Source organism: Leptonychotes weddellii, chromosome 7 (genome assembly GCF_054177405.1).
Source record: "Leptonychotes weddellii isolate Sample4059 chromosome 7, ASM5417740v2, whole genome shotgun sequence".
NCBI lineage: Eukaryota > Metazoa > Chordata > Mammalia > Carnivora > Phocidae > Leptonychotes > Leptonychotes weddellii.
Genome location: NC_138375.1, coordinates 10,502,713 through 10,524,885, shown reverse-complemented (window position 1 = coordinate 10,524,885; position 22,173 = coordinate 10,502,713). Strand labels below are relative to the sequence as shown.

The following is a 22,173-nucleotide window of genomic DNA, read 5'->3' as shown; positions in this document are numbered from 1 at the left end:
CCTCCACCATCACCTCAACCACCTCCATTTCAACCACCTCCACCATCACCTCAACCACCTCCACCATCACCTCAACCACCTGCATCATCATCTCAACCACCTCCACCATCACCTCAACCACCTGCATCATCATCTCAACCACCTCCACTTCCATCCAAACCACCTTCCCCCCACCACTAACATCTCCATCTCAACCACCTCTACCACCACCTCCACCATCATCACCTCCACCAGCAGCACTCTCTCCTCCACCACCACCTCTACTATCACCCCTACCATCATCTCCATCACCACCACCTCAGTCATCGCCTCTACCATCATCTCCACCGTAGCTGGCATCTCCACGTCCACCCCCAGCTCCATTTCCATCACTACCACCATCTCCACCTCCATTTCCTCCTCCACTACCCCCATCACCACGACCACCTCCTCCATCTCCATCTCCACCACCACAAAGCAATTGCTAAAATGAATGAGGACATCATTTCCTTTAGTTTCTCCTTGGAAGGCAGAGAAATACTACCTGAAATTCCCCTAGAAAGCTTTTATCTGATAAAGCCTATAGGAAGTCTTATTCTTCAAATGCATCATGAGTATATTATTATATCCTAAATGAAAGTCATCCAAATCTGGCTAAAATATCCGGCACTATTTCTTAGATGCACCCTTTGACATGTCACTGTAGCTAATCCGGATAAATACTTACTATGAGTTGGAAGTTTTATGGTTTTGAGTGTACTTTAAAGTTTTATGGCTTAGGAAAGTTCAGTTATCTAATATTCAGCTATCAGTGCAATTTATATTTTATAGGGCTTTATGCCAATACTAACAAGAACACACTGGTTGGTAATCATATATTCATTGCAAAACAATCCATCATTTCCATGGGAATAAAAATCTTAGAAACACAATGGCTTTCACTAAAGTGCAAATTCTTTAAGAGCGAGGTACCGATGAGGAACTCATAGTTGCTGGAAATACTGGTGAGAGATTAAAAGGAATGTACGAAATGAAACTGGCATGCAAGTTCATACACCAGAGTCCCATTAAGCTTTTGGCTCATCTCCCAATATTCTACAAATGTTCAGCGACATCTTCCACAAAACATCCTGAAATCATTTATGGCCTTTCCAGGCAGCTAAAAAAGACAGTTCCATCTGTATCTTCTCAAACACAGAAGGAGGGAGTACACAAGACACCCTGAGAGCCCTGCGTCTTTCCTAGGAGAGGCTGGTATAATGAAAGCAGAGTTCAAATCAAATATTCAAACATATATTTATTCCTCCCCCACCTCAATACATACATATTATATATATATATTATATATATAAAATATATATATGTGTGTATATATACACACACACACATACACATACATATACCCGAAAAGCACCCTTAGTGTTTTTGAACACTTGAAATCCTAACATTATCAACCCCTATAACTGATCATTATCTCCCTTTTTTCTCTGCCCCCTAACCAGAAAGCCAAAGAGCCTGGGACCCTATGAAGACTCTTGGCACGTTCAGCCCTAAAACGGCCCAAGGCCTTCACAAGTTCATCAGGTGTCTATTTGCCATTGGAAACTAGGTGAAGTGTGTGGTGAGAGGTGCTGATCCACATCTCCTTCCTCCTGTACCTCAACTTCCTGCATCTCTGATGGAATCGACTAATTCTTTCTCAGACGGCAAGAATGGGAGAAGTTTAAAGAGATTTCTCTCCATTTGACCTTTATAGTAGACAAGCAAAAGTTTACCTCAAGGCATTTTACCACTAGAGTACCAAACTGAATTTATTCTACTGTTCTTTTTGTGGTAATCACCAATCCCAAGAGAACACAAAAAGAACAAATAAAATAATATTAAAACCAATATGTTTCTTTTTTCTTTTTTTAAACCAATATGTTTCAACAACAGGAAAAAAAAAGCATACACAGCCACGATAAACTTGTCCCACAGCACATTCCCAAGCTTCAAATGAACGTACCTTAAGGACAATTTTATTATCTGAGGTTGGCGTCCTCCCCACCCACAGTGCAAATTTGCAAGGATCTCCTTCAACGTGTTCTGTGACACCCAACTCTGAGGTCTGGATAAAAAGGTAATTACATAATTAGATGACATTAAGATTCCAGCAAGATACAGAACAAAGACCAAGAAAACAGTTTTTGGTGACTTGTGGTCATGCCAGGTTATAACAACATAGTTTGTTTACATTAATGGGTAATCCTCAGATCTTATTTCAGTAAAAATGAGAAAGTTTTGTTCTTAGGCCACCATGATTGATTGTATCCCTTTTACTTCCTCTATGTACCTCTACTGGAGATCCTGATGAGGGTCAACCAGATCCAGAGGAAGGAAACCAAAATATCTAAAAATCCTGTTATCTGGAAAATCAAGAGTTGACCATTTTCAACTCATAAACAACAAAATGAATCTTAGTTGCAAAGGAGCTGCCACCATGCATTTTTAGCATGAATGAAGTAGCTTCGCAGAAGGCACATAATGTCTTCACAGTTGTTTTTTTCTGATTTGTTCACCAGAGCATTAAATTTCAGTATTTCACCAATAATTTTAAGGGCTAAGACAAAATTTCTCTCTGTGACATGTGCAGTTGTAATGGGAGCACGTGGAAGAGCGTAGGTGAAGGTCAACATCTTCAGTCCCTCCCCCACAGTCAAGTTCACCCCTAGTGTGTTCTCCCCCCTCCAGCAAAGGAAGTGATTCATAATCGTGGCCTCTGAGGGAACCTTAACTTTTAAAAGATAAATTAAATGAAGATGTATCAGCTTCTAAAACAGACTAGCTTGGTCTCTGAGGATAGATTAAAGCCAGCTAGTGAAATTACTAGCCAGCAATGCTCCATTTTTTCTTTCCAGTTACAATATGATCTAAAATGATGTAAGGTGGACCGTGAGCCAAAAGACAATCTCAAACAGGATATAAGCCAAAGAAAATGGTATGAAAATCATTAGTTTGAACTTGCAAATTCCAGATTATAAAAAGATGATTTCTACATTGGTAGTATTTTATTACTTTGGGAACTTGATTAATATATGGATACCATAAAAATACATAATGTAGATGTTGTCCAAATTCCAAATATCTACCAATATTTATAAGCAATCCATCATATCTTGTGTAAAGAAGAAACCAAATTCCATTACATTTTCTGTTCTTTCTCTGTTGGTGATTTTTAATTAGTTTTCCCAATCCTCCCCCTGCCTGTCCCTGCCCAGAGGTTCTGTGTTGACAGCCCCTGAGATACTCCCACAAGGGGAACACAGAAATACAGCAGACCCTGAGGAGGACACCTGCCTGAGACTTCTCTGAGAGTCAACATGTGGTTTTATAAAGAGACTCCTTGGACTTGCTTCTTGCGGGGGGGAAAAAAGGCATCAGGCATGTTCTTTTGCCAGAAAGTATACTCACAAGTTAAGAAAGAATTCAAATGCAACATAGTATCCACCCAGCACTCAAGGTTAGTGAGTGCTCTTAGTACAGATGGGGGACTGTGGATCTTTAAAACTATTTTTGTTTGTATATATTTTCTCTAATAACCGTATTTTGTTATTGTAAAGAACCACAAATTTACTTATTTATTTTCTACACATTTATCTTTATTGAAAGAAAAATCCACACCTCATCATTAAGAGCCCACAGTGAGCCACCCTGGAAGGCTGCTTAACGTATATTCCAATGTTGGTGAAAGAAAAATTAATTAGAATGATACAAAAACTTAATCGTAGTCTCATATGATCAATTTATTTGTAAAGTTGGTTAGGGCACGCAAGAGATAAATTTAAATTCACTTGAAAAGTGTTTCCCCATCCTCAGAGTCTATGGAATTTAGAAAAAGCAGGTTTTCTAAGTCTAGAGAAGCTAAAACCCATGGGCTCCCTCTAGTGGACTCGAGACCGCCAGAGATATTTACTGTGGAGGATGAAAACCTTTTTGATTCCAGAGCTCCACATTTTAGGACAGTTTGGGAGGTTACACTGAAAGCAATAGTAATTCTTTTCTACCTGCAAGAAGACTGCAAGTGTGTTACCTTTAAATTTACAATTCTGAACGTCTATACTTACAAACAATTTGCTTTTATAAAGGTACTTGCTTCTGCCACTGGAATCTTTCACTTCTTTACTAAATACTAAGGACATTTCAAAAAGGAAGAGATGCCGTTCTCGACCCTTTCGAATTAAGGTTTTTGGGTCCCACACTTGGAAGGATTCCTGCAGGATGAGTTCTCCCTGAGACTCAATATTTTCATCAAACCCTACAACATAAAAACAAGGAGGCACAATCAGTTTGAAAGAAAATAAAACATGATGCACGGGACAACACTGTGACGATTTAAACATTTGTTCATTGCCCATCAATTAAATCTCAGATTAGAGTTTCCTGTCTGGGCCCCTCTCCAGTTCCCCTGCACTGATCCCATCTGACAAAGGAGAATTCTTCCTAAAACGTGACTTTGCACATATTTTCCCTTGTTCAAAAAAAAGAAAAAAAAATGCAAAAAGCAGCGATTCCTCATGGCTTTAAACTTTCATCTCCTTAGGGTGGCACTCACAGCATTTGAGATTTGATGGAATCCCTACTTCTCCTCGGCCTGCACTCATGGCATTCCGTCACACAGACCTCCTCCCCCGTCCAGACTGGTGCATGGACCTCCCCCCAGGCCACTGCCTACTCCCAGCCTGCGTCCTGCCTCTTCAGCCCAGAACACCCCTCCTGGGCGTTCCACTGCAGTCCTGGCCTTTCCTCAAGTGTCTGGTCTGGCCTTCCTTGGTGAGGTCTCCTATCTTTGCAAAATTCTTCATGTGAACCAGTCATACTCTGGCCATGGGGTGGCTTTCACTCTGTTCGACTCTTCCCGGAAGTGGACCATGGCACGGACTTCCAGCGATCAGGCTTCACAAAGCGGTGGGATATCTGGGGCAAGGTCTGCTGGTTCTCTCTCGACTACCTCTCTCCTCCTCTTCTCCAGACAGAAGCTGCTTCTGTGGCCACCCAAGCTCAGGCCATATGGGGGAGTCTTGTGTTCAACTCCTAGTTCCTGCCCTTCCTCATGCTCTTTCCCCACTGTCTTCCTGCTAGATGGAATGCTACCATGGTCTTGACATATCCTGAACCCAGCCAAGCAGACAACATTTAAGCAGTGGAGACAAAGTACAGAGAACAGAGCCTGAGTCCTTGATGATGCCATGAAGGGCTGCCACACCAGCTCAGGGCCTCACATCAGAGAAAGAAAAAGCTATCTCACCTGGCCTCTGATTTTTGGGTCTCTACTGCAAACAGCATCACCTCTGCCCCAACCATTTATACTGCTCAATACTACTGATGATAAGAAAAAGCATTTGGGGCAGGATTACTTCTTGTACATAATTGTGTACCCTGATAATAAGAGTTAAGTTCTGTAACACAGGAAGAGCCTTTTTAAACAGAAGCATCCATGGAAATTTCATTTGCAAGAGAAATTTTTAATTTCGTTTCTCTCTCTTTATCACATTACATACCACCATGTTACACACCACCATGTTCAAGGCTCTTGCAAGTGATACAATGGACACAGATACGGGGAAACAACAAGCTTTTTAAAGGATTTTTAAAGTCACAGGGGACTCATCTTGCCTTCCTTGTATCCATCCATCTACCACGGACACCAGATTGCCTAAAGCAAGAGTCACGGGTGTTACTGGGGTTCTGAGTGTGGACAGCCTGTTCTCCAGTTAATGGACAAGGGCATGCTCTTAATGAGGTTGAAGCACTTTGTGATCCTTAGGGGAAGCAATGAAACCAGTTCTTTTAAAAAAGAAGGTACTTGGGGAGCTTGGGTGGTGCACTTGGTTAAGCATCTGACTCTTGATTTCGGCTCAGGTCGTGATCTTGGGGTCGTAAGATCGAAACCCGCATCAGGCTCCACACTCTGAGGGGAATATGTTGGAGGATTCTCTCTCTCCCTCTCCCTTCACCCCTCCTCTGCCTCGTGCCTGCACGCTCACTCTCTTCCTCTCTAAAATAAATAAATAAGTCTTAAAAAAAAAGAGAGAGGGCGCCTGGGTGGCTCAGTTGGTTAAGCGACTGCCTTCGGCTCAGGTCATGATCCTGGAGTCCCGGGATCGAGTCCCGCATCGGGTTCCCTGCTCTGCGGGGAGTCTGCTTCTCCCTCTGACCCTCCTCCCTCTCATGCTCTCTGTCTCTCATTCTCTCTCTCTCAAATAAATAAATAAAATCTTTAAAAAAAAAAAAAAGAGAGAAGATATTCATATCTGAACTCTTAACTCCTAACATAGAGGCACGAGGCCAAGAGTTTCAGGGCATGGGAAATCCACCTATAAACAGTGCCAGCACAAAGTGGACAGATGTTTGTTAGGGGACACAAAGGGCCCGTTACCTTCCAGCATGCTGAGGTGCATGGCATCGTTGGCTCGCTTTGGCACACTGAGCATCACCTCGAGGCCATCTTTTATCTCCCCTTTTCCTTCCTCACAGCAAGTGAGTAGCTCCTGTAAGAGACCAATACCATGAACCAGCCAAAGACCAAAAGCTCTGCCAACAAGATCTTTGCAGAAAAGAAGTCTATGAAGAATCCGTGATTTTCAAGGTAACAACAGACTGCGGTCAACTGGGCACCTATTCTCATAGAAAATGAATTACTGCTTCTTTATCCAATGGATGGAAGCATTTGTCCTGCTCAAATCAGGATGCTTCTTCAGATCAGAGGAAACCAGACGCAGTCACAGTTTAGGATGGAATCAGTGCACACATTAACTGCCGAGCCTCAAAAATGACAAATAAAAAGACTTAATTAGCACAGCAAAGCATAATCAGCTACTGGTTTTATCTGAAGGTCATGACAGCGTGCAGCTAGCACCCCCATGTGATTGGGAACTCTTTGGTGCTGTTGGTGCCATGCCCCCACCTAACCTGAAACTCCCAGGTCATGAGCAGAAGCAGCACCGCTGCACCAGAATGTACAGTTAAATGCTGTGCCTTTGTGCGCAGGATGGTTCCCAAAGCGCGAATGATCTAATCACACCTCCCTGAGTGTGATTACATTTCGAATCTACTCGGAGGAACATCTGCTATTAAATGAAGGATAACGAGGACAATAAATGCACGTTCTGGCAGGGTCCAAGGTATTTTCTTACCAGTGTATGAATGGTTATATTCAGCCAGTAATAGTAACCACAGCCTTCTGTGTCCTGGCAGTCCCTAAGAGGGACAGGGCACTGCAGTCAGCTCTGGTCTCATACTGGATAGTTTTAGAGCAACTTGGCACCAGACAAGCACTTTCACTCATGACCAGATGGTTTTTACCTATTATTCTAAGCAGCTTAGCAAAAAAGTGCTTAAAAATGCTATGTACAAGAAATTAACCTCACTGGCAGAAAACCTTCCTCGCTGGGGATCTCAACAGAGCTTATTACTATTTTGCTGAAGAACCCCTGGGCAGAATAACGTGCGGTTTATAAATTAAAGCCCCACTTTAATGGTGATTAACTAGATCTGAGGTCACTGAGAAAGAGATCTTTAGTGGAAACACATGCTGAAGACAAAATTCTTAAATCTTGAGGACACCAAGAGGTACACTGCCTTTGCAGAAGTAAAAAGCAGAGGGCTAATGTGAACATAAACAACTTAACCTCCTGACTTCTATTTCATGTTCACCGTAAGCTCATATTCCTGCAGTGAGGGCCATAAAAGCACTTAATAGGATTTTGATACAAAAGTGCAGGAGAGCTTTCCCAACAGCAATGTTCCATAATGGTATCACTTTAACAAAAGCATATGGCCACTTCTGTTTCTAGAGTTTTCTCATTAACAGAAAGATAAAGAGTTTCAGGATTTCGTAACTCCATCTCTGAACTTCTTTTCTATCTGAAAATCACATCATTACCTCCTACTGCTGTGCTCAGGCAGCACTGGGGACAGGGTCAGATTCACAAAATACTGTTCCCAGGATGAGTGGGCAGTTGGTTCATTCTGATGCTTAATAACATCCTCCAGCCAAGGAAACAGCCAGGTAAACATCATTAGGTAGAGACTGTAGATTATTACTCTTGTAGTCAAGAAAATGTGCATTGATTTATATGATGCATTCTGTGACAACGATCACAAATTCTAAGTTTCCTTTACCATTCTACTGTTAAGTCCTTAGATTATTAGAAATGTGGGGTTTTTTTTGAGGTGTAACTGACACACACCATTATGTTAGTTTCAAGAGTATGACATAAGGATTAGCTATTCATATATATTGCAAAATGATCACAATAAGTCTAGTTAACACTTGCCAGCATAGGTATGACTTTAACTGTAACCACATTCATAACCAAGAGGAAGTGGAGGTCAGTTTGATTCAAATATGTGGGATGTTCCATAAATATGCGTGTGACCCATGACTAGATGTCACAGGGAGGGCGCTGCCTGAGGGTGAGTTACCTGAGCCCCCACCCCACCTGGGTTTGGAGCCCAGATACCAGGGCTCCAGTGATGATTGTGGGCACAACCCTTACCCTCCCAGGCTCACGTCCAGACCTGCAGACCAGCACTAGCAGGTGAACTTAACACACACAGAGTACAGAGTACAGTGCCCGGCCCGCGGTCAGCAAGCCGTCCTGAGATACAGGTACTAAGTGATCCAGGTCTGACAATCTCTCCTTTCTCAGTGTATGTTAGGGACCAGGGTCAGCCAGCAAAGTTCAGATGCATAATCAAGGAATAGTCTCTTATCTACCTGCTGCACTGAGAAACTGATCAGGGTAACAAATGGCAATGAATTAAAAAAAATTAACTGGCTAGGTGTTACTTCAAAAATTCAGGGTACTTTACATAAAGAGAGAGAAAAATGTCAAAATAATAATGCACAGTTCACAAATTTTGCAGGCAGAAGATGCTTGATACATACTTTTAAAAGAAGTTGATACTTTGTTATTCGCTGAACTGGCTTAATAAGGTAAGAAGAGATGGAATTGGCTAATCCATGCCGCTGCTGTATTTCCTGATTGAGAAAAAAATATATATATACTGATAAACATTACTGGGTAAAATTAGATAGCATGAACTAAAACTTTACATTTTTTACCTCCAAAATGAATACACACATATCACTCTTATTCTAAGAAATAAAAGTGGAAATCACTACTTATTCTTTTAATATGCTGAACACAAGAATAAGTTAATCACTTTGAACCAGAAGACAGCAGTGTTCAGTCTGGATTCCTGGCTTTCACGTGCAGACGTCAAACGGGTGAAGCCCACGACTCCCCGCTACCAGGCCCGCACTGACCTGGCAACCCCCGCCCCCGCCTCCACCCCGGGGCCAGCCCTGGCGCCACTCAGCCACAGGACACTGAGCCATGGACTGGACGCGCCCTCTCTCCCATGGCAGCTCTGCAGCTTTGGCCACGGGCGCCCCGGAGCCACAGACCACATTCCTTCTGCTGAGCCTGACTCTCCCTAACAGGGGCTCCTCCTTCCTCATGAACACATTCACACGCCACTCAGGTATTCTTCCATCCGCTCTCACAATTCAACCATCTTCTAGCCCAGACTTTTCACACCAACCAACTGTACTTGTGCTATCTTGGCTCCTAACACTCTTCTCAGAAAATTTTAAAAAAACAGAGAAAAAAAGGGTTGGGGCGCCTGGGTGGCTCAGTCGTTGGGCGTCTGCCTTCAGCTCAGGTCATGATCCCGGGGTCCTGGGATCGAGTCCTGCATCAGACTCCTTGCTCAGCAGGGAGCCTGCTTCTCCCTCTGCCCCTCCCCACTGCTTATGCTCTCTCTCGAATAAATAAATGAAATCTTTAAAAAAAAAAAAAAGGGTTATCTTCTAATATACTATGCTTCAAATGTGATTTAAAAACCACCACATCTTTGTATTCTCAATATTCTCAATCTGTTTGCCATCTTCATTAAGCCCCTCAGGAACCAAGCATCGTGCGGGGATTCACGTGGCCGCTCTTTTGGCTGTAGGAATCACCAAACGACAGATCACTTACGCACCAAGAAGATTAGATTAAAGACTTAGCAATTCTTCCTCTGCCTTCCAGATCACAAATAGAGCCTTAAAGTTTCTCTTTAATGGCAACTGTTCAAAAGTGTGGGATTTATAATTTAATGATTATGATATACGTATTCATAATTTCACATCGAAAAGATTTCTTCTTTTCATGTACAGTATAATGCACAGATCTCAAGTACAGGTCACTGAGTTCTGACAAATGTCAACACACTTGCAACCAACTCCCAAACCAAGGTACAGAATATTTCCAACATCACAGAAAGTTCTTCGTACCCCTTTCTAACCAATTCCCCCAACCACAACCCCACCACCACCAAGAGGCAACCCCTGTTCTGATTTCTATCACCAGATAAGTTCTGCATATTCTAGAATTTTATATAAAAGGAATCTTTCAGATGTATTCTTTCATGTCTAGTTTCTCTCAGCCCATGTTTTGGAGATTAATCTCTGCTATTTATGTATCAAGAGTTTATCCCTTTGTACAGCTGAGAAGTATTCCGTTTCATGCATACCCCACAAAACATTTGAGAGATATTGTAATGTCTTTTGAATACCTTGTTTTAATAACATTCAGAAATGAATCTCTGATATTTCTAAACACCAATCTCACTATTTTTGTTGACATTTTTAATACCTTATGATAGGATTATACTATTCAAAAATGACAAGAGAGAAATGAATATCCAATGGAAAAACAGTCTCTTCAACAAATGCTGCTGGGAAAACTGGACAGCAACATGCAGAAGAATAAAACTGGACCACTTTCTTTCACCATACACAAAAGTAAACTCAAAATGGAATAAAGGCACAAATGTGACACCTGAAACCATAAAAATACCTGAAGGGAACACAGGCAGTAATTTCTCTGACATCAGCCATATCAACATTTTTCTAGATATGCCTCCTGAGGCAAGAGAAATAAACGCAAAAATAAACTACTGGGACAACATCAAAATGAAAAGCTTCTGCACAGCGAAGAAAACAATCAACAAAACTAAAAGGCAACCCACTGAATGAAAGAAGGTATTTGCGAATGACATATCTGATATAGGATTAGTATCCAAAATACAAAAAGAATGGCTACAACTCAACACACGCACACACAAATAATCCAATTAAAAATGGGCAGAAGATATGAACAGACGTTTCTCCAGACATACAGACACATGAAAAGATGTTCAACATCACTCATCATTAGAGAAATGCAAATCAAAACTATAATAAGATATCATCTCACACCTGTCAGAATGGCTAAAATAAAAAATACAAGAAGGTTTTGGCAAGGATGTAGAGAAAACAGAACCCTCTTGCACTGTTGGTGGGAATGCAAACTGGTACAGTCACTCTGGAAAACAGCATGGAGTTTCCTAAAAAAGTTAAAAATAGAGCTACTCTACAATCCAGGAATCACACTACTTGGGTATCTACCCAAAAGATACAAAGACACTAATTCAAAGGGATATATGCACCCCTATGTTTACAGCAGCATTATCTACAATAGCCAAATAATGAAAAGAGCCCAAGTGTGCAATGTCTGATGGATGAAGAAGATGTGGTACACACACACACACAGAGTAATATTACTCAGCCATCAGAAAGAATGAAGTCTTGCCATTTTCAACGACATAGATGGAGCTAGAGTATTACGCTAAGTGAAATAAGTCAGAGAAAGACAAATACCGTATGATTTCACTCAGATGTTGAATTTAAGAAATAAAACAGATGAACAAAGGGAAAAAAAAAAGAGAGAGAGAGACACACACAAACCAAGAAAGAGACTCTTAACTATAGAGAACACACTGATGGTTACCAGAGGGGAGGTGAGTGGGGTGATGGGGGAAACTGGGGATAGGGATTAAAGAGTATACTTACCATGATTTAAAAAAAAAAATGATTAAAGAAAATAAAGACAAAAATGGCGACAAGATCAGAGTATTTTTCCAAAACACCTGACAAAGGTTTAATCCTGCTGAAATAATAAAGCTTCCTTTTCCTAAAAAGCTCTTAAAAAAAATAAAACAAAACTTCTGTGCTTCTAAAACTTTACTTTGGATGGTAGGGGCAAAGAATTGGGGGTTAAGAGGATGATCTCGCTTACTGGTCAGTGGCATATCTAACACCACAAACACCCACTGAGTTCACTGAGCCCCAGACAGACATGCAATCGTGCTGACAATGGAGACTGAAGGCAAGACATCTGTGAGATCCCTAAATTAGGTAAGCATAATTTCCTTTATCTTTAAAGGTGTTTTAGGGCAAAGGGTTCTTTTTTAAATGGCTTTCATTCCAAAGCCATTTGATTGGATTCAACATACCACAAGCTCTCTGTGCTTAGACCTTACAGAATTCTAACTCTGCATACAGCCTTGGTGTTGAGTTTCATCTGATGGTAAAGAGCAAGGGAGGTGTGAAAAACTGACAGAAAAGGGCAACACTGGGCTGGGAGAGCTGACTTGATTATTTACAAAAGCAGTGATGTAGAATTACTGGTCATGAGAACGACAACTAAAATAGGACCATGTGCTTCATGGCAAAGACAGAAGCTAAAATGTATTCTCATTTCCCAGACATCCAGAGAAGAGTATCAGGCATGGCCATGCACAAGCATAAGGACAGAAACAAGTCTAATATTCTTGCAGCCTTGTACACCGTATTACACGTGACACTGAAAAGTACTCTTTTAATCATGATGTACTTGGCATGTTTGACTATATTCTGGAGACCCAAGAAGCTTTCTGTATATTATTTCCAAATGGCTCCGACCCCCTTTATACAAAATAACCTCCCTGCAATATCTTTCAAACAAAGAGGACCTACAAGTATGCTTTCACCAATGAGAATATAATTAATGAGCCTCCCAATGGTCCTAGCTGTTACAGTGCTATTTGTAAAAATTTTACTGATAAGCTACTTTTGGAATTAAGCACATGATAAAAATGGGAAAAATGAATGAATAAAAAAGATTCAAAGGTTCAAAGATTCTTTTTGTTTCATAGAGGGTAAAAGCAGCTTAATAGTTTACAGCTTCTGTACATGATATTATGTTTAAGAATTAACGATTACATATAAATAGTAAGTCATGTCACATACACATGTACCTGTTAAAATCTTAGAAGAATCTTTTAAAAACAGAGGAAAACAGAAGAATATCCCACCATAAATGTGACAGATAAAAACGAAAATACTCTACTCTACTCTAGGTAAAAGCTATGAGTAGTGTTGCATTTTATGTTTACCAAACACAATGTTTTCACCACTTCCACCAGGAATCTCTTACTTACATCAAAGTAGGATCCCGCATGTTCTAGTATCAGCTGAGTAGAATCAGGCTTATTTTTGCAATAGGTGACATACATCTGAAACTTGTCTGCCTATAAACAACAAAAAATGAGAATATCTCTTTCAAACGGCAAGAAGTCAAAATACGATAGACTTTTATGTAGAAAAGAAGCGATGGGGATAAAGGAAATTTAAGCTCTATGGAAAAGAAACACTATTTTATACAGAAAGCTGTTAAAAATAAGAAACGCATCCCACTGGTACCACACACCTCCAGAAGCCTCCCCTGGCCCAGTAAGTCAGGGCTAGGCACACCCTCCCTAGAGGGCAGGGCACTGACACCAGGTGACTGTCGGCTTCTCCTCCCTCAGCACCCCCCAGGCATGGCTGGGCACTCACGTTCACCTATGAATCCCCAGGGCCATGCACAGGCCGGGCACATTAAAGTTCCATTTCTAAACATCACTACTACCAATTAAAAGCTCATTCTACATTACTATCTAGTTGGAGAATGTAATTCTTAGAGGCAAAGTCCACTTCTCCATAAGCAGACATCACAGAAGATGGTGACATAAGAGAAATGAACCGTATTCCTTCTAACTTCCCGCAAAGCCACCAAACAACTGTGAGAACCAGTCGCTGAGGTGTCATTACCCAAGTAACAAAGCAATGTCCAACGTCCTCTGGCAACTGCTCATATTTTTCCAGCTCTTTAAGGAATATGCTGCAGAGAGTAAAAATGGTATCGTATTATTAAGAGGTTTTTTTTACCAGCACTTTACCAGTGAGATAAGCCAGAAATCAGACCAAGCATGCCAAACATACCATTTCAATCAAGTGCAGTGAAAAATCTGCACCCTCTAGATTTTAAAGATTTAACAAAACGTGTAGCTCTTAACTAGGCTAAGTTATTGTGACTTTCAGATAGCTAACATGTTTAGCCTTTAAATACTTTTTTATTTTTTCTGGGCGAGTGCTTTATTCAGTAGCTAAGGATGTTATTTAGGGATATAAATAAACAATTAGAAGAAGCCATTTAGGTTTAAGTGTGTTTTGCTGGGTGGGGGCAGGGGAGCGAGGGAGAGCCCGGCAGGTTTGGCCCCCAGCATTATCTTCCACAGGCTACTGGGCTCCACAGACTCTGTCTAAAGCAACTTCTGCTTCTTTAAACAACAACAACAACAAAACCTTAAAAATAAAACCATGTGCCTCTCGTGGCCAATGGACAGCACATTTTATTTTGGTCGACTACACATCTGTTCTGTCCTCAGTTCCTTCTTCCCTCTTGGAAAAGACCAAACATGGGCCAGCAGCCTCAGAGAACTCTCCTTTACCTCTAAGAAGTAATCGAGGTAGCAGCTGGTGGCACAGCTTCAGAGAAGTCAGGGTTCCTCCAAAAACAGTGCTCACACTTTCCCTAATCTTATTTCTATGGCAGGAAAGTACACAGAAAAAGCGGAGTCTCTATTAACAAAGAGTCTCTACAGTGTCGGTCTTTTCGACGAAAGCCCCACAGGTGTCATTCAAATTTCAACAGGATCACTGAAATGGATGCTTAATTCAGTTGGAAGCTTTCATTTCTTGTTATGAAACTTCAGCCCAGTATCTAGATTTCAAGAGTAACCAGCTCCCCAAAGATAAAGCCACTCACTTATTATGAAATTCATAGATTTCCTGCATGTTCCCGAAGATAACAAGCTCTCTGTTTACGATGCCGGCCGGGATCTCCTCCACCCCGCTGGTCATTTCCCATAGGTACGTCTGGCCGGGAGGCAAGCAGAGAGATTACAACACAAAAACCGACAGCACACGTCCAAGAAACAGCTATTGCTGACATCTTTAATACGTACCCAGAGTTCACAAATCACTGAAAAATACATCTGAAGAATGCAACCTTTTACAAAACAACATGAAAAACTTTTTCCCAAAAAAGCCCCCCAGCTGTTCTGAGCACTTGAGAGTAGCTCCTATACTCTCCAGCTCAAAACTTTCTATCCCCGGCTTCAAGTTTTGCAGTTAACCCACTCTCTGAGGTATGACAAATATTCTTTCAACTACTGAGAGTATGAGTTGCCAATCATAATTAGTAGGCATATTTCTCTGAAGCTGCTGTAAAATTCTTTTTCTTTTAAAGATTTTATTTATTTGACAGAGAGAGAGAGAGACATAGCAAGAGAGGAAACAAAAGCAGGGGGAGTGGGAGAGGGAGAAGCAGGCCTCCCGCGGAGCAGGAGCCCGATGCGGGGCTCGATCCCAGGACCCTGGGATCATGACCTGAACCGAAGGCAGACGCTTAACGACTGAGCCACCCAGGCGCCCCGAAGCTGCTGTAAAATTCTATACAAAGAGAATGTCAGCCAGGCCGTCATGTGATGAACGGAATGAGAGAATTAATGCTGTATCATCTCTGTGATGAGCAAAACACAAGCCTGGAACCTCACAGAAGGACAGAAACAAGAAAAACAGGCTGCTTAAGCACACTTCAAATCTCAAAAACAACAAAAAGTGTGATTATTTTAAGAATTACCAACAGGTAGGGATAAGTAGCACGCTTAGACTGAATCTAAATAAACAAGCAAAAAAACTTACTTACATCCATACACTCGCGGAGGTCTCTTACGTAAGCCTTTTCAGTTTGAATTAGCTCAGCCATGATGAACCTTCAACAGAGGAAGACAGCGAGGAGCTCAGCTTACAAGCAGGACACATGCTGATTTTAACTACCTACTTTGACGGTTTATAAAATAATAAGGTGGTTTTAAAAGCATTAGGCAGTAAGGTGTTCTGGGGAATTAAATCAAGAACAGAACAATAATAGTATGCAGCCATGGATTCAAAGGAAAAACCATTTTGGAAAACATTCTGTTGAGGTCCCTGCAGGTCAGGGCTTCTCACTCAGCACCACTGACATCTGGGGGCAGATAAGGTTTTGCTGGGGGGCTGTCCCATGTAGTAGAGGACATCAGCAGCATCCCTGGTCTCCATGCACTAGATGCCGTAGCACACCCCCTCCCCACGGTGTGACGACCAAAGATGTCTCCACACATGGCAGAATGACCCCCAGCTGAGAACCCCAGGTTTAGGACAATCTTGTCTTCATGAATGTCTAGTACAGTTTACTAATTGGCAATTTTGAAACAGCTCCATGTGTGTTATTTTTCTCGTTAGTACTACTACTTACTCATGACCTATTGATAACCAATGACACTACAACAATTTGTCAACCCTGTAGGAAATGGAAGCACAGGGACGAACACAAGACATGGTTTCTGAAGCAGGTGACAAGGGGACAGTGGAGTTTGTGCTGCAAAAACGACACACATTCAGAGCATCACAACGGATTAGTGCCATTGGTTTCAAAGCACACACAGAAGCATGCTTGTCCAAGTGACGTTTTCTCCACTTGTTCAACGAATCCCAGCAGGTTCTTAGAGACTGGCTTACTCTTTTCTGCGGGCCGACTTCCGTTTCTCTTCGTTAAGTTCATGAGCAGCATCACGAAGCTTCACCTCCGACCCAGGGACACTGGCGGGGATTATGTCTAGCTGAAGACTTTTGCTCTGTGGAGGAAGACAGCCAAGGAACTTGAGTTAATTAAATCGGGGGAGGACACGAGGAAGAACACCATTATTTTATTCTGTGTGCACAAAGCACTTTACCGATTTGTTGGAATCTGAAGAAATCCCCAGGGCTTTCTCCAAAGAGGTCCTGTACTTCTCCATCCGCAGAGAGAAATCTCTGTACCTCTTATCCACTGCAGTCACACATTTTTTTATCTCTGCTGCATGGGCATGCCCTTTTTCACAAAAGCCATCAGCCAGCTGGATCAATAGCTTCACTCTCTCTTTGGTTTGCTGCAAAAAAACAACAGGAAAGTATTGTGAGGCAAATGAACTCCAACTGCCAGAAACCAGAAACACAGTGGCAACTTGCCTACCACTCTGAGCTCTCAACAGGGAAAAACTGCTGGGGACAGAAACTTCCACCAAAGCTCCAAGTCCACCAGTTCATCTCCCTGATCCTGGCTGAGCTACCGTTCCTCAGCTTTCCACAAAGAATGGCAGGTTTATGACCTCGAAAACAACCAGACAAAAATCTAGACTTTCTTTCTGCAATGTCTTCATCGGGTAGATGCTCAGGAGATAGCTGTAGAAGGAAGAGAGGAATGCTCACTCAGGCTGTTCTCTCTAGGGCCCTGAGATTCTCCACCACCGCATGCTGCACCAGCTGACTGCAGAGACACCTCCCTGCTCCCCGCAGGTTTACTCCCCGCGCCCATTTATGGCAGTAGTCCTCAGAGATGCTGGCTTTCCTGCCACGTGGCAAAGGATCTCCCCACGGCAGACACTCAACAAAATCCTTGAAGCAACTCCACGTGGCACGTTCATTTCTTCTCCAACTCTCAGTAGAAATGGAGGAAAAAATCACTAGTCGGGAAATTATCTTTGTAGAGGCATTTTAAATGCTCTTCCCTGTTTTAGAACTCCCTCTCAAAAAAATGATATCGTTTGTATACGTACTTAGAGAAGATATCTTAATTAAACATAACTTTCTTTTTTTTTTTTAAAGATTTTATTTATTTATTCATGAGAGACAGAGAGAGAGACAGAGGCAGAGGGAGAAGCAGGCTCCCCGCGGAGCAGGGAGCCCGATGCGGGACTCGATCCCAGGACCCTGGGATCATGACCTGAGCCGAAGGCAGACGCTTAAACGACTGAGCCACCCAGGCGTCCCTAAACATAACTTTCTTAACGTTTCTTAAAGTTAAGCATAAGCCTAAAAGGCAGTGACTTCACTCAACTCTTGATTTCTCACCACATCCTTCCCGTGTGTTCCGACGAGGCTTCCTTCAACATTCCCACTGGCACTTCCAGTGAGTACAGTTACTCCTCTCGCAGGGAACCTGGTTTTCTCCACCGACCTTTATCTAGAAAATCTCTATGCCTAACATGCAGGAAGCTGACTTTAAAAATCCCCAACAGGTGTACGTGAGAGCAGAGGTCTCAAAAAAGAAAAAAAAAAATCCCCAAAATGATAAAGGTCAGAGCTCAAAACCTGGATAAATTATCTTAGTTTATACAGTAAATTTGAGGCAGAATTCATTAGGCAACCTATAAAGCCCGCTGTAAAAATCCTTGGGCTCTGCACAAACACCTAGCTGCAGCCGAGTGCCCAACTGGCCCCAGCGTCCAACATGCGGGCCCCACGCGTACTCCCTGTCCCTGGTTCTTTGCCCCAGCACCCCTCCTGCCCGGAATGCTCTTCCCCGAGATGTCTCTGTGGCTCCTTTATGTCTCTGCTCGACTAAAGGCCACCTTCTCAGCAGGCCCTCCCTGACTCCCTTAAAATTGCAACTCCCCCTTCCTGCCCCAGCTATCCTTACTTACCCTATTGGCTCTACTCTTCCCATGGCATGGATCACCTTCCAACAAGGATGAGGTTCACTTAATACCATTACTGCCTGCCTGTCTCTTGTTAGAATGTAACCTCCACAGGCCAGGGATGTCTGTTTTGTTTCCTAATATCTCACTCACTTCCATGTGCCTGGCACCTAATGGACATTTACCAAATATTTCCTGAGAAAATAAATTAACATTAGGTTCTTTGTGCAAGTATGTATATGCCTATAACTTTAATGAGCATGGTAGTTACTCTTAACAGGCATTAATACTTTTCAAAAAACAAGTGAAAACAGCACTCAGATACAATCATGTCTCTGTGAAAAAAATTAACTATTCCAGATTCTATTCAAGCTGTTTACTGGAAAAAGTCAGCAAAACTTAAACCACCCTGAAGTTTATTGGACTTTCACCTGGTATGGAAATGAACTCAAGTAGAGTGAGCTAAAAGGAAAAGATCTGTCAACCAATTTTTTTTTTTTTTTTTTTTTTTTTAAGAGAAGAAGAGGTAGAAGGGAGGTACAGAAGAAGAGGGAGAGAGAGAATCTTAGGCAGACTCCTCGCCCAGCACAGAGCCCAATGCAGGGCTTGATCTCAGGACACTGAGATCATGACCTGAGCCAAAATCAAGAGTTGGATGCTTAACCGACTTGAGCCACCCAGAAGCCCCTCAACCAAATCTTTTCACGTGTATCAACATGACACCTTTCTGGATATGTTAAGACAAGACTAATTATAAACCAAATAAAGAAGTCAAAGTTTCAGACTGGGAAGCATAAATTCCAAGAGGGACTTAACTTAGAACCATTATTAAATTTTAATATCAAAGAGAATTAATAAGAGTACGGCAGGATTGTTAACAAACTGTGTTGTCTAGATAAGGTTACACTGCTGTGTGCCCAAATATTAATGTGCTGAGAAGCACAAAGAAGGTTCTGTTGTGACACCCTAGGAGCGCTTCTCATCCCCTGCGCCACCCAGGAAGGATACTCTGAGTTATGTGTATCGTTAAGGAGGCAAGAAAACTGTTTCATGTTGTAAGCACTGGGGTCATAGAGGTGAAGATAAAAAAGACAATTCAAAGAGAAAACAAAAACACTAAGAATGGGTAGGAGGATGTCTGCATAATACACATCACAAAACAGACCAGCTGCAGGCATGTAACACCAACAGGGTGATACTGAATAGGACACTAAATGTAGCAGAAGATGGCCTAGAGGCAGAGCCCTGTGGCTTGCAACTTTATGTAAACAAGAGACGCCAATCTGAGAGTCAAGGCTTCTCCAAGAGGTGTGGCCAAGCCTCTCCCTCAACCCCGATGGCTTTCCCTTATTAGTTCGCATGCACAGGTATATATATTTACCCATTCATCTTGTTATTGCCTGTTTCTCTAGCTGGAAACTGCAGTCCATGAGCCCAGCACCCAGAGCAGTTCCTGGTATGTGGCCAGGGCTCCATGAATAATGACTGAATAAATGAATGATGGGATAAAAATTAAGTATGATGAATCTGCTCATTCACGAACCTTTTATATCTCGATATGTATTTTTATTTTAATGGGTATTTTTCAAATGTATGCATAGAATTCAAAATTCAAAAGGTAAGAAAAGGATAGAAGAGACGTTTTAGTACAGAGGTGGGTACGTGTGTATTTTTTCCTGTTTTGTACCTAAACGCTTGCACACAATAAACCCTGCTCTACACCTAGTACTTTTCATTTAACAACTCAGTTATCCTTCACCATTGGAACACAAGCAGCAACCCTATTTTATGTTGAGAGCTGCATAATGTTTCTATAAGTGAATGCGCTTCCACTGATGAACCTTCATGTTGCTCCTGCGCTTTCCCCACGACCGGCACAAAGCAGGCAAAAACGCCCATCTGGGCACGTGCAGAGTCCGCATTTCGCGATGTGGGCCTATGGGGGAGGGGGGACGGTAAGTGCGTCTGTGATGGGCGGTAATCAGCGACGCCTGCAGAGGTCACCTCCGTTCCCCATCTCCTAAGACGCAGCTGCAAGCTTTTTGATCTTTGCCAATCTCTTGGTTTGTGAAAACAGAACACACTGCAGTTCTGATGTATAATTTTATTTTAGGTAAATTTGGTAATTTCATATATTTAAAGGCCATTTGTAATTCCTTTCCTGTGAGCCCTCTTTAATATCTTTTGTCCACTTTGTTTTGTCTTACTGATTTATAAAAGCTCTTTGCGACTGAGAAATCAGCCCTTTGTGATATGAACTGCGTATTTATCTTCTCTGCTTTTTGTCTTTTAGTTACAGTGGACTGCCCTTTAGAAATTTTCACATTTTTTTGTGTATGTCATTTTTATCATTCTTTTATGCGCTTTGGTTTTGTGTCCTGTTATTTCTTCTAGTCGGTCAGGTTTTCATTGCTGAACTTGAGCCTTTTTTCTGACAGTTACCTTGGTATCAAGGTGGGATACGAACACAACTCAATTTTTCTCCAGAAGGCTACTCAACACTACGGAGAAAACTTTCTACATCTTTTAAAATGAAGTATTATACAGGTTTCCATCATCATCATTATTATTCCTAGAGACTGTTACATAAGTAGATTTTTATTTTAAAAGAATACAACTGTTATAACTTGAACAACGTCATCAGTCAGTACAATCAGGGGCTTGTAGAAAAATAAGAGCAAACTGAATTTCTGAGTCCACATGCTCAAAGGATCTTTACTCACCATGTTCTTAAGTAAATGGAAACCCAGGAAGGATGCACATTCAATGGTCTTAGACCATTTCTGTCAGATTAAGGCATTTGGCACTGGGGACACGGGTGATCAGGAGGTGTGCGGGAAGGGGAAGGCAGAGTTCTGCAGTCTCAGGCAGTGGATTTCTGACTCCAGTGTGCTTACATAAAAATCACCTGGGACATTGTTTAAATTTGTTCATCTTTAGGTCTCTCTCCTAAATAGTTTAAGTCACTAAGTCTCGAATAAGGACAGAAACTGGCTTTTAAGTAAACACTCATGACCTGGATGGAGGCAATGCCTGCAAAGCACTTTGAGAAATTATTACATTAAGAGTTGCAAAGGAATGCAGTTGAGTCATAGGTCAGATAGTAACCAAAAGGCTTTATTTCTCTTACACTAAATATGTTACAGTAGTAACCGCTGTAACAACTGAACTGGAAGACTGTTATGTCAAAGCAAAAGATTCTCTACGTAACAAAAGAAAAATGGTTCTTAGAGGAAACTGTGATGGGGGACAGAAGGCAAGCAACATCTCCAAACACTAGAGCAGTTGCTATCGGATTAAAACAAAGGCAGCCGGAAACCAAAGGGAAAAAACGCTAAGAAAGAAAGTGAGAGGTGTTCTTTTCAAAATCTACCAGTTCCTCTTGGCAAAACTGACTCAGTGTATTCAGTGAAAGAAAGAGCTCTGTAGATCTGGGAAACAGCAAGGTCAGATATTACCTATGATTTCATTTGCTTATTTTTACAA

At 41.8% G+C, this 22,173-nt stretch overlaps 1 protein-coding gene across 3 annotated transcripts in view; it reads right to left on the bottom strand.

The window, feature by feature from the left end:
• Positions 1–22,173, bottom strand: part of LOC102731976 (triple functional domain protein) — a 314,385-nt gene that overhangs the window by 69,225 nt on the left and 222,987 nt on the right. For all 3 annotated transcript variants that reach the window (XM_081825910.1, XM_081825911.1, XM_081825912.1), the window contains exons 22-31: positions 16,966–17,160; positions 16,751–16,866; positions 15,900–15,966; positions 14,958–15,067; positions 13,961–14,030; positions 13,309–13,398; positions 8,909–9,001; positions 6,395–6,506; positions 4,083–4,273; positions 1,985–2,086 (exon numbers count right to left, since the gene is read on the bottom strand). In XM_081825910.1, coding sequence (XP_081682036.1) covers positions 1,985–2,086; positions 4,083–4,273; positions 6,395–6,506; positions 8,909–9,001; positions 13,309–13,398; positions 13,961–14,030; positions 14,958–15,067; positions 15,900–15,966; positions 16,751–16,866; positions 16,966–17,160 — 1,146 coding nt within the window. The remainder of the gene's footprint in view (positions 1–1,984; positions 2,087–4,082; positions 4,274–6,394; positions 6,507–8,908; positions 9,002–13,308; positions 13,399–13,960; positions 14,031–14,957; positions 15,068–15,899; positions 15,967–16,750; positions 16,867–16,965; positions 17,161–22,173) is intronic.